The following is a 12,089-nucleotide window of genomic DNA, read 5'->3' as shown; positions in this document are numbered from 1 at the left end:
AACATGTTAAAATTGAAGTTAATCAGCCATTGCTACTTATGTCCACAATTTCCCTTTCCACATTAGTCAAACTTTATTGATTCTGGATTGGAGCCAGACAGGTTCACACAGTGCAATTTTAAACAAAAAAGCTGCTGCAAGTTAGGTAAAAACAAAAAAGTCAAAATAGTTTCCAGCTTTGCGTAAACCCCAATTAAGGCTATTTGTAAGTGTGCCCTTACCTGCAATGTGGACACTGGGCTCTCTGCTCCGTTAACCAGCGCTGTGGAGACAAAAAATAATTTTTTTTAAAAAAGGCTACCCCAATAGTGCTCGAGTTCGGATGTTTCCTTTGTTAATGAAAATGCATTAAAATCCTGACTATTTCCAGGTCTCCATTATACATTTTAAGAAATCTCCAGATAACATGAAACCAGACAAGTGACAAAACAATGATGCAGGAACTCAACATTTTGGCGGGTGAAGCTCCAAACATTGGGCAGGTTGGGGAGTAAAGAGGGGATGGGGAAAATAAAAAAAAAAAGAGGGCGACTAATGAACCTCCTAGTAACTGGTGCACCCTGGAACAGATTATACATCCTCACAGCTGGTGAATGACCCAGTTGTAAATCTCAACTGCTAGCCTCAACAAACACAGCCAGAACAGTGTTAGTGTAAAAGAAAATTGGCTTGTACTTGCAGAACCAAATAGGCTGAAGTGATTATTAAAACACTGAAGTTAAAAAAACTGCACATTTGCATATGCAACATCCACAATGCTCACGTGAATAGCAAGCAAATACATCTTAATAACAAGGCAGTGCAAGTACCACTGTACAGCTGCACAGGCAGCAAAATGTAGTGACTTTACTGATCACTGATGGGTTTGCTGAGACTGGATTACAGCACTGCATTGCAGCACAAACAGGATATTATTTTTTTTTAAAACAAAAATCAGCTGAAGCATTCAGATCAGACAGTCCTCTTAAAAAAAAGAATTTAATCAAGTCAGGGGCAGTTTAGATCTTTCTGGCACAATCCCATACTGTTGGAATTAGAACAAGTGTTCCAAAACCAGCACTGCTTTGTGGTATTGTAACACAGAGCTACAGAAAATGCATATAGAATATCAACAACCCAGTGACATCAGAAGATTTCCAGCACCATTCAGGACAGTAGCTCCCGTTTCAGTCAACTTTTATTATAATCATTCTCTTCCCTGTAAGAGCTCTCTAATCTGTCACTGCTTAGGTCAAGATTCAACGGCTCCCCTTTATGATAAAACAGGTTATATACTTGGCTGCATATAGCAACAAAATGAATCTGACTGGATTAAAATCTGTGATCTAGCAAGCTACATATGCACACATCCAATGGGGTAAGGTGAAGCCCCTTCAACTTATCTTTCTCTTCCACAATTCACATTTTCTCTCTGACTATTAGGGCTCCTGCATCATTCGCACCTGAAAAGGTACAGAAGGTAGGATGTCTTCCCCTAAAGCATGCAAAATATTTTCTCTCTGACTATTAGGGCTCCTGCATCATTCGCACCTGAAAAGGTACAGAAGGTAGGATGTCTTCCCCTAAAGCATGCAAAATATTTTCTCTCTGACTATTAGGGCTCCTGCATCATTCGCACCTGAAAAGGTACAGAAGGTAGGATGTCTTCCCCTAAAGCATGCAAAATGGCCACTAGGAACTGCCAAACATTTTACAGTAGCTTGCTCAAGTTTTAATTTCTGGGGTGGAGTTTTCCGTAAGAAATTGTGGAACCTTGGCAGGGGTGGAAATGCCACAGTTTGCAGATCGCACACTATCTCTGGTTAGGCCAGGCTTCTTTGGCCTCCTTGTCTCGAGAGACAACGGGTAAGTGCCTGGAGGTGGTCAGTGGTTTGTGAAGCAGTGCCTGGAGTGGCTATAAAGGCCAACTCTGGAGTGACAGACTCTTCCACAGGTGCTGCAGATAAAATTGGTTGTCGGGGCTGTGACACTGTTGGGTCTGTCCTTGCGCTTCTGTCTTTTTTCCTGCCAACTGCTATGTCTCTTCGACTCGCCACGCTTTAGCCCTGCCTTTATGGTTGCCCGCCAGCTCTGGCAATCGCTGGCAACTGACTCCCACGACTTGTCATCAATGTCACAGGATTTCATGTCGCGTTTGTAGACGTCTTTAGAGCGGAGACAAGGACGGCCGGTGGGTCTGATACCAGTGATGAGCTCGCTGTACAATGCGTCCTTGGGGATCCTGCCATCGTCCATGCGGCTCACATGGCCAAGCCATCTCAGGCGCCACTGGTTTAGTAGGGTGTATATGCTGGGGATGTTGGCCGCCTCGAGGACTTCTGTGTTGGAGATACGGTCCTGCCACCTGATGCCAAGGATTCTCCGGAGGCAGCGAAGATGGAATGAATTGAGACGTTGCTCTTGGCTGACATACGTTGTCCAGGCCTCGCTGCCATAGAGCAAGGTACTGAGGACACAGGCTTGAAACACTTGAACTTCTGTGTTCTGTGTCAGTGCGCCATTTTCCCACACTCTCTTGGCCATTCTGGACATAGCAGAGGAAGCCGTTCCCATGCGCTTGTTGAACTCTGCATCGAGAGACAGGTTACTGGTGATAGTTGAGCCTAGGTAGGTGAACTCTTGAACCACTTCCAGAGTGTGGTCACCGATATTGATGGATGGGGCATTTCTGACATCCTGTCCCATGATGTTCGTTTTCTCGACACTGATGGTTAGGCCAAATTTGGTGCAGGCAGCCGCAATCCTGTTGATGAGTCTCTGCAGACACTCTTCAGTGTGAGATGTTAATGCAGCATCGCCAGCAAAGAGGAGTTCCTTGATGAGGACTTTCCGTACTTTGGTCTTCGCTCTTAGACGAGCAAGGTTGAACAACCTGCCGCCTGATCTTGTGTGGAGGAAAATTCATTTTTCTGAAGACTTGAAAGCATGTGACAGCGGCAGGAGAAGATCCCAAACAGTGTAGGTGCGAGAACACAGCCCTGTTTCACGCCAGTCAGGATAGGAAAGGGGTCTGATGAGGCGCCGCTATGCTGAAATATGCCTTCCATAGTGTCATGGAATGAGGTGATGATACTTAGTAGCTTTGGTGGGCATCCAATCTTTTCTAGTAGTCTGAAGAGACCACGTCTGCTGACGAGGTCAAAGGCTTTGGTGAGATCAACGAAAGCAACATCGAGGGGCATCTGCTGTTCACGGCATTTCTCCTGTTGCTGGCAAAGGGAGAACAGCATGTCAATGGTGGATCTCTCTGCTCGAAAGCCACACTGTGCCTCAGGGTAGACACGCTCAGCCATCTTCTGAAGCCTGTTTAAAGTGACTCGAGCGAAGACTTTCCCGACTATGCTGAGCAGGGTGATGCCACGGTAGTTGTTGCAGTCACCGCAGTCACCCTTGTTCTTATAGAGGGTGATGATATTGGCATCGCGCATGTCCTGTGGTACTGCTCCCTCGTCTCAGCACAGGCAAAGCAGTTCGTACAGTGCTGAAAGTATAGCAGGCTTGGCACTCTTGATGATTTCAGGGGTAATGCCGTCCTTCCCAGGGGCTTTTCCGCTGGCGAGAGAATCAATGGCATCACTGAGTTCCGATTTTGTTGGCTGTACGTCCAGCTCATCCATGACTGGCAGAGACTGGGCTGCATTGAGGGCGGTCTCAGTGACAACATTTTGCCTGGAGTACAGTTCTAGGTAGTGCTCCACCCAGCGGTCCATTTGCTTGCATTGGTCAGTGATTGTGTCCCCTGATTTAGATTTGTGGGGGGCAATCTTCTTGATGGTTGGCCCAAAAGCTCTCTTAATGCCATCATACATTCCTCGGATATTTCCAGTGTCAGAGGCCAGCTGAACATGACTGCATAGGTGTTGCCAGCAGTCATTTGCGCAGCACCTGGCTGTTCTTTGTGCAGCGCTTCTGGCTGCTTTAAGTGCTACGGATGTTAACTCGCTGGGGGCTTTCTTGTAGTTCAGCAGTGCAATGCGCTTAGCGGCTATGACAGGTTCCAGCTCTTCAATGTGAGATTGAAACCAGTCTGCATTCCGCTTCACACGTTTGCCATAGGTGGTCATTGCTGAGTCATAGATGGCGTCTTTGATGTAGGCCCATTTGGTCTCTGCATCCCCTGTGGGAGTGTTTTGAAGGGCTTTTTCAAGTGAATTTAGAAACTTACGTAACAGCTGTGGATGAGAAATTCTGATCATGTTGATGCACGGGCAGCCCTTCTGCTTGGAGTGATGCAGCTTCTTTGGTTTGAGGCTAACCTTACTGCACACCAGGGAGTGGTCGGTGTCGCAGTCCGCACTGTGGAAGCTGTGTGTGATTTGAACGCTGTTTAAAGAGGCTCGCCTTGTGACGATGAGGTCCAGCTGGTGCCAACGACGTGATCTTGGGTGCCTCCAGGAAACCTGATGACAGGGTTTAGTGTGAAAGAACGAGTTGGTGATGCAGAGGTTATGATAGGTACACAACTCAAGCAGTCTCTGTCCATTCTCATTAATCCTACCAACGCCATAGCGCCCAAGGCAGGAGGGCCATGAGTCATGGTCGGCCCCAACCCTGGCATTAAAGTCCCCCAGCAGGAACAGGTGTTCGGTGTTGGGGATGCTACAAATGTTTTTATGAAGTTCCTCGTAGAAATGGTCTTTAGCTTCAGGTGGGGAGCAGAGTGTTGGAGCATAGATGCTGAGTAGGTGTACTAGACCAGAGGCGGTGAAAAATCGGATGGACAGTATGCATTCCGAGCCATTTGAGGGTGGCTCTATCATGCTGAGCAAAGAGTTTCTGATGGCGAAGCCCACTCCATGCTGTCTTGGTTCCTCAGGATCCCTACCCTGCCAGTAGAAGGTGTAGTCTTGCTCTCTTAGAGATCCGCTCGCAGGGAGGCGAGTCTCCTGAAGTGCTGCAATGTCCACACTGAGTCTACTGAGCTTGTTGTTAATAACGGCGGTCTTCCGAGAATCGTTAATTTGTGTAAGGTCTTCCGACAGGCCAGGACACATAATTCTGACGTTCCAGCTTGCAAAACGAAGGGCTGGTACCTTCTTTCCTTTTTTGGCTGTGCTGTCTGGTGCGGTGTTACAGTCCACTTGTCGGGCAATGACCCTGAGCTCCAAGCACCCATTGAAGCAGGTGGACTGTGGCGGGACAGAACCTTACTGACCGGGGGCTGCCCGGTTTGAGGCGGGCGGTAGCTGTCCAGTGAGGTGCGATGACCTCTCCCACCGACAAAGGAAACACGTGGCGCCCAATCTCTATGCCAATTGAGCTGGACTCATAACCCGTAACTGCTGCCTTCCGGGTTGATTTGGTCGCTGTGAGGCGACTATGAAGTGACCTCTCCATGGCACATGCCTGGGCAGATGTATGGAGGTTGTGACTTGTCCAAGCGTCAAAACCCCCCTCTCGGCCTTTCTGGTGGGGTCCAAAGGAGTGCAGAGCACGATGTTTGGCTGCAGGAACTGCTGGAAACATGCCAAAGGTGACACATGACCACCTTCGGGGTTCCGCTCTGGATTTTCTGTTAGGGTTTACTCCCTTAGCCTTGGTCTTTCCCGAGACGCCCACAAGGCAGTGAGGTTGTTAGGGCCCCTACACAGGGGTAGGTGGATGTCGGTGGGGGGGAAGGGGGTGCAAGGAGGAGGGGTGCGGTGGGAAGGGGTGGAGGGTAGGGGGTGCGAGGGGGAGCTGGGAAGGGGGTGCGAGGGGGGTGAGCTGGGAGTGGGCGGGGTGGGGGGCGGGGAGGTGCAGGTAATAAAACATTTCATCAGTTCCCACCATTGTCCCTTTTACAACGATGTACTGCTACTGGGATCGGGATCTGGGAGCCGAACCGGAGTTGTGGGGAATGTTTGTGTGGAAACAGCGCAGAGTCGCTGAGTGAGCGGGAGCCGCTGCCGGGACCACGTGGCCGCTCTTCCTCCTGATCGCCGCCGTGGACAGGCCCCCCAAACACAGCCATGTGGCCTTCCATACAGTCGCTAGGGCAAGATATCTGCTCCAATGTAATCTGACACACATCATTTTCTCTACTTGACAGTATGAAGGTTTCTGAAAAACGTGAAGGAAAAAAATGCACAGCATGTTTGTTAATGCACCAAATAGTTATCATCCTTTTCTGTATGTTTGTACATAGAGCAGCCAGTAACATCTAACTCAGAATGTAATAGGCTCTTACCCTTATGCAACTGAAGCAACAAAGCTTTGAGCAATGTGGACAAAGCCGGGCATCTCGTAACTTCTCCATACAAATAAAGCACCTGAACACCTCTGCAATGCTCTGGCGGGAAAAAAAGGAAAAGGGATTATTTAACTGAATACTGTATAGCTTGCAAAATATGAATCAGTTACTGCACATATCAAAACCATTTGCCAGCAGTAATCTTTTCTAAACTTCAGAGATTAATGTGCATCAAAGCAGCATTTTTGGATGTATTGTACTTGGATTTCCAGAAGGCATTTGATAAGGTGCCACATCAAAGGTTATTGCAGAAAATAAAAGCTCATGGTGTAGGAGGTAACATGTTGGCATGGACTGAAGATTGGCTAGCTAACAGGAAACAGAGTAGATATAAATGGGTCATTTTTTGGTTGGCAAGATGTAACGAGTGGTGTGCCACAAGGATCTGTGCTGGGGCTTCAACTTTTTACAATTTATATAAATGATTTAGATGAAGGGACCGAAGGTATGGTTGCTAAATTTGCTGATGACACAAAGATAGGTAGGAAAGCAACTTGTGAAGAGGACATAAGGGAGCTACAAAGGCATATAGATAGGTTAAGTGAGTGGGCAAAGACCTGGCAAATGGAAGATACTGTGGGAAAATGTGAAATTGTCCACTTTGTCAGGAAGAATAAAAAAGAAGCATATTAACTAAATGGTGAGAGATTGCAGAGCTGAGATGCAGAGGGATCTGGGTGTTCCAATGCATGAATCGCAAAAGGTTTGTATGCAGGTACAGCATGTAATTAGGAAAGTTAATAGAATGTTTTCATTTATCGCGAGGGGAATTGAATACAATAGTAGGGAGGTTATGTTTCAGCTGTACAGGGCATTGGTGTGACCACATCTGGAATACTGTGTACAGTACTGGTCTCCTTATTTAAGGAAGGATGTAAATGTGTTGGAGGTAGTACAGAGAAGGTTTACTAGACTAATACCTGGAATGGGCAGACTGTCTTGCAAGGAAAGATTGGACAGGCTAGGCTTGTATCAGCTGGAATTTAGACGAGTAAGAGGCGACTTGATTGAAACATATAAGATCCTCAGGGGTCTTGACAGGGTGGATGTGGAAAGGATGTTTCCCCTTGTGGGAGAATCTAGAACTAGGGGTCACTATTTAAGAATAAGGGGTCGCCTATTTAAGACAGAAATGAGGAGAAATTTTTTCTCAGAGAGTCATAAGTCTTTGGAATTCGCTTCCACAAAAGGCAGTGGAAGCAGAGTCTTTGAATATTTTTAAGCCAGAGGCAGACAGATTATTGATAAGCAAGGGGGTGGAAGGTTATCGGGGGCAGGTGGAAATGTGGAGTAATCAGTTCAGCCATGAACTTATTGAATGACGAAGCATGCTCGAAGGGCCGAGTGGCCTACTCTGGCTCCTAATTCGTATGTTCATATGGAGGGAAGCTCACAGCAACTATACAACATGCTTGCACAGCAACAAGGCATTGGGCGAGACAAAATAATTATTGTTAGTTTACGGTTAAGGGAAATAGAGTTAAACACATTTGGAAGCTGAAAGTTTCCACTAGACAAGCTAAACTACAAAGCTGGCAAACTTAGTACAACTAAAGGCCGGCTACCTGACCCGAACCCGACAAGTTGTGTTGGGTTCGGGTCGGGTCGCACTTCCAGGTCCAGCATTCGGGCTTGGGCTGGGTCAGACACGCTCCATCACAACTTCAGGTAAGTGGCTCCAGTGTTAATGTAATTTTTGGACTAGAAAAATGGTTTTGTTACAGTTATTTTAAGCTTGTGCAGATCAGCAACAAAGTGAAAAACGGAAGGTAGGTTAACTGATGGTCAGGTTGGGTTGGGTCCCGGAAAAAATGGAAGGACTCGGGCTGGGTTGGATGTGGTTCTGTCGGGCTCGGGTCGGGTTTCATTTGCAGATTCGAGCTGGCCTTTAAGTACAATGCTGCATTGATGCTTTAATCTCCTCGTGATCAATAAAATCAGACTGTTTTTTTTTTAATTGTGTCCCATCAGTAAAAACTCGAAATTTCTTCCCCTGGTCAGTCTGGAAAAGGACTAACACGAGGTCACTCATTTCAAACAAACAATCAACAGTAAATTTCTGCAATCACTGCAGAAATTGTTAAATTCCTGAATGACAAGCAACTGCTGCTTACCATTTCTAAACTGCTAGACTCAGCAGCATCACTCACAATACACTATATTCTAAGCTGCATGTCTAATTCGGGTCTTTTAATGTCACTACTCTTTCTGGCACAGGACATTTCCCAGGATAAAGCTCCAATGTAATCTGACACACATCATTTTCTTTACTTATTGACAGTATGAAAGTTTCTGAAAAACGTGAAGGGAAAAAAATGCACAGCATGTTTGTGGTTTCTTCAAATTGCTTGAAATATCAATCTATGGCTCTCTGATTGACAAGACAGGTTAAGCATGGTACAAGAAAACTGTACTAATGTTGGTTGTTTCCTCGTATAGTTTTGTTAACAATCACTCTCAGTTCAGGTGCAGCACTAACTGGGTGTCAGCTTCAGTACCACTTTTCATTTCACCACACCAACCATCTTTATGGCTTTTAGTAAGTGTAAACTGACAATGCAGGAGATTTCTCCTCAGCAGAACCCAGACCGGCATAGAAAAATACTGCAGATACACTACAATAGGACTTGGCAATCTGAGGTCAGAGCTCAGCAAAAGTAGATTTATAAAACAAGATTCGTGTACCTGGGGGAAGCTTCTATTAATGAATTTCCATCAATTAATATAGCATAGTGAGGCACCTAGCATGTTCAGGCGAGACTTTTTATTTTTAACAACTTGCGGTCAAAGAACGGAGATCAGACAGTTGCGTGGACAGTCAGCTTTCCTCAATACAAGTGCATTCAGCTGATCACAGAATGGCAATGGAACTGTTCCACAATGCAAAACCATTACATGCCATTCTCCTGGTTGAAGGGATGAGTGGTAACAGTAAGAAACATGAAACAAAAACACAAACAAAATAGGAAATTTACAACAACTTGTATTTATATAGCACCTTTAATGTAATAAAATGTCCCAAGGTGCTTCACAGGATCTTTATAAAGCAAAATTTGACACTGAGCCACATAAGGCGATATTAGGCCTAAAGCTTGGTCACAAAAGTAGGTTTTAAGGAGCGTCTTGAAGGAGGAAAGAGTGGTAGAGAGGGGGTGGAGAGGTTTAGGGAGGGAATTCCAGAGCTTAGGGCCTTGGGAGCTGAAGGCATGGCCAGCCATGGTGGAACGAATAAAATTAGGAATGCTCAAGAGGCCAGAATTAGAGCAGCGCAGATATCTGGCAGGGTTGTGGGGCTGGAGAAGATTATGGAGACTGGGAGGAGTGAGGCCATGGAGGGATTTAAATCAAGGATGAAAATTTTAAAATCAAGTCACAGCTTAACTGGGAGCCAGCGTAGGTCAGTGAGCACAGGGGTGATGGGTGAATGGGACTTGGTGCGAGTAATGACACAGGCAGCAGCACTCAAGCGTTTGGATGAGGGTTTCTGCAGCAGATAAGCTGAAGCAAGTGTAGATTTGAGCGATATTACAGAGGTGGAAATAGGCGGTCTGAGGTGATTTAAAATAAAAGCAGAAGCTTTGAAGCTATGCAATCCAATGACTTTAATCACCAATAAAAATTACAAAATATTTTCCTTACTTCAACACTTTGTTCATCCATTTTTGCTCTGTACTGCGTACTGCAATTCTCACAGGTGTATCCTGGGACCGATGAAGTTGGAATCTGTTACCGCTGCACAACTAAAAAAAAAAGGACAAAATCAGTTCTCCAGAGAGATTTTACAGGACAAACATAATTCCAAGATTATAACAATATGATTCCACTGCCTGTTAACCAAAAGTTTCAGTTTTAATTATATATTTTTTTGAAGTCAGAATGAGAGCTGCATGCTTGCTATTTGACTAGAACAGCTGTTTTACATACTGGTGGGCCAAGTTATACACTTCCCCACCAGCAGGCTGAACCCATTTCCAGACAGCATGGAAAGAGGCTGGGTCAACTGAATGAGGAAACAGATTGCCTAATACTCAAAACGTTGAGAGTTTTTAGTTATGCAGCTACACTTCTGTACGTTTAACTAAATATTGCATTTTAGAAAACCTCCTACACTTAGTACAGTCAAAAATAGCCAAGATTTTCCCTAAAGTATCTTGCCACAGATAGTTTGAGTAATGCATTCCCTTGCAATTTTGTAACAAACCAGACAGCCATTGCAAATGTCCTCTGCTGTAAAGTCCTGCATTTTAAGTAACTACATACAATGTTCTCTTTGATTACACTGTGGTTACCATTAGTCATTTATTAAAAACTGTACTGTGAACTTATAACCTTCAGTTTTACTCATATACTGCACTGTCATCAACAGAAAATGGTTCTTCTGAATAACAGTGCAATGTACTGATGACTTTAGTAAGGAACAGCAATTGGCACAGGGGTGAGGAGAATAAAAGACATTATGAAAGCTGCTTAAATAATCCAATGTAAACCCTTGCAATGGGATTAGCCATGAATGTTTCGAAAAGTGAGTGGGGGGTAAATTTTTGTATTCAAGTAAGGCAGTACTGCATAGCTAGCAAGATGCAAGTTAAGAGCAACACCATTTTTTTTTTAATGACTTTTCCCAAAGAAAACATTATGCAAGGGTTAGCCATATTATCAGAGGTGTCATCTTTACAGTATTTCAAAGGTTGGTTTTTATCAAGTGAGCCATACATTACCTTGCATATGTATCATTTTAAAATTGAGGTAATTTTTAAGATTGCCTCCGCTGCCTGATTGGAAAAAACTGATGGCAGCCCAGAGGTGCATTGTTTGAGCAAAGCAATTGTCAGTTAACTCTGAAAGCAGATCTTACATTCTAATTCTGCTGTCACTCACAGTATAGGTGCTCCTTTAACTGATTTGTCAAATCATTAGTGGGGATGGGGAGTCTGATTAAACCGTCTGATGCAGACAGTCCTGTGTTCAACTGCTAAGTAAATAGAGATCCAGTTTAATTGCTGTCATCATTTAAGAGTAAGACACTGTTGTTGCTTTGATGCCTAATGAAACCCAAGCTGATGGATGGGCCGAAGGGCCTGTTTTTGGACTCTATGACGCACTCCGAGAAACAAGAACGTCAAAGAAAGGGGGGGGGGGAGGGGGGAAAGAGAGAGAAGAAAAATAGTATTAGCCAGGGAATTTCTTCAACTCTTGCTGTCACTAAATGAGAAAAGCAGCAGATATAGCTTCATTGAGAGAGAGAGAGCGCAAGAGAGAGAGGTCACATGATGCAACGTGTCACTTGGCTGTGTGCGGAACTGGCAGAAACCCGTTAGTTTTGAGACTTTCCAGCGAGGCAAACTGAAGAGAAAAGGAGCTGTTTTATTCTCTCTCAGCAGAAAATTCTACAAAGGAGCTACAAGCAAAGCTAATTCCCTCGAGAAAGAAAAGCCTTCTTTTTCAAGAAATCATTTGTATTGCTGTGCTCATTGCTTGCTGCAGCCGAAGAGTTGAATGCCTATCTTCTGGAGGACTATTTTCATCAAATCCGGATGAAGACTTCGAGTGACCTTTGATTCTTTTTCACATTAGAAGACTTCATCCAACAGGAACGTAACATACAAAACGTACTTATTTTATTTATTCTTAACAGACAGCTAACTTTTTAAAAACTCCACTTTTAAAACCGATTAACTTAGTTTTTGAATTCATATGTGTGAATGCAGGAGTTAGGTTAAAATAAGTTATAAGGTCTATAGACATACGTTTATCTTAATAGTGTTTAAGATTTAGTTTTTTAATAAATAGTTAATTTGTTGTTGTCTAAAGATACCTGGCTTGGTCTGTTTCATTCTGGGGTTAATATAGTGTTTAA

At 44.6% G+C, this 12,089-nt stretch overlaps 1 protein-coding gene across 6 annotated transcripts in view; it reads right to left on the bottom strand.

Moving 5' to 3' along the window:
* trim37 (tripartite motif containing 37) overlaps positions 1-12,089 on the bottom strand; it is a 102,395-nt gene that overhangs the window by 84,181 nt on the left and 6,125 nt on the right. For 5 of the 6 annotated variants that reach the window (XR_010968786.1, XM_068010685.1, XM_068010682.1 and 2 more), the window contains 3 exons: positions 9,872-9,972; positions 6,170-6,271; positions 222-262 (listed from right to left, as the gene is read on the bottom strand). Coding sequence is in view for 5 of the 6 variants with exons in the window: in XM_068010685.1 (XP_067866786.1) it covers positions 222-262; positions 6,170-6,271; positions 9,872-9,892 (164 nt within the window). In the remaining variant the exon portion in view is untranslated. Of the gene's footprint in view, positions 1-221; positions 263-6,169; positions 6,272-8,917; positions 9,102-9,871; positions 9,973-12,089 lie in introns of those variants that run through there. The other variant, XM_068010684.1, reaches the window with a different exon arrangement.

This window comes from Heterodontus francisci, chromosome 30, assembly GCF_036365525.1.
Source record: "Heterodontus francisci isolate sHetFra1 chromosome 30, sHetFra1.hap1, whole genome shotgun sequence".
NCBI classification, from domain to species: domain Eukaryota; kingdom Metazoa; phylum Chordata; class Chondrichthyes; order Heterodontiformes; family Heterodontidae; genus Heterodontus; species Heterodontus francisci.
This window is presented reverse-complemented; position numbering and strand designations above follow the sequence as displayed.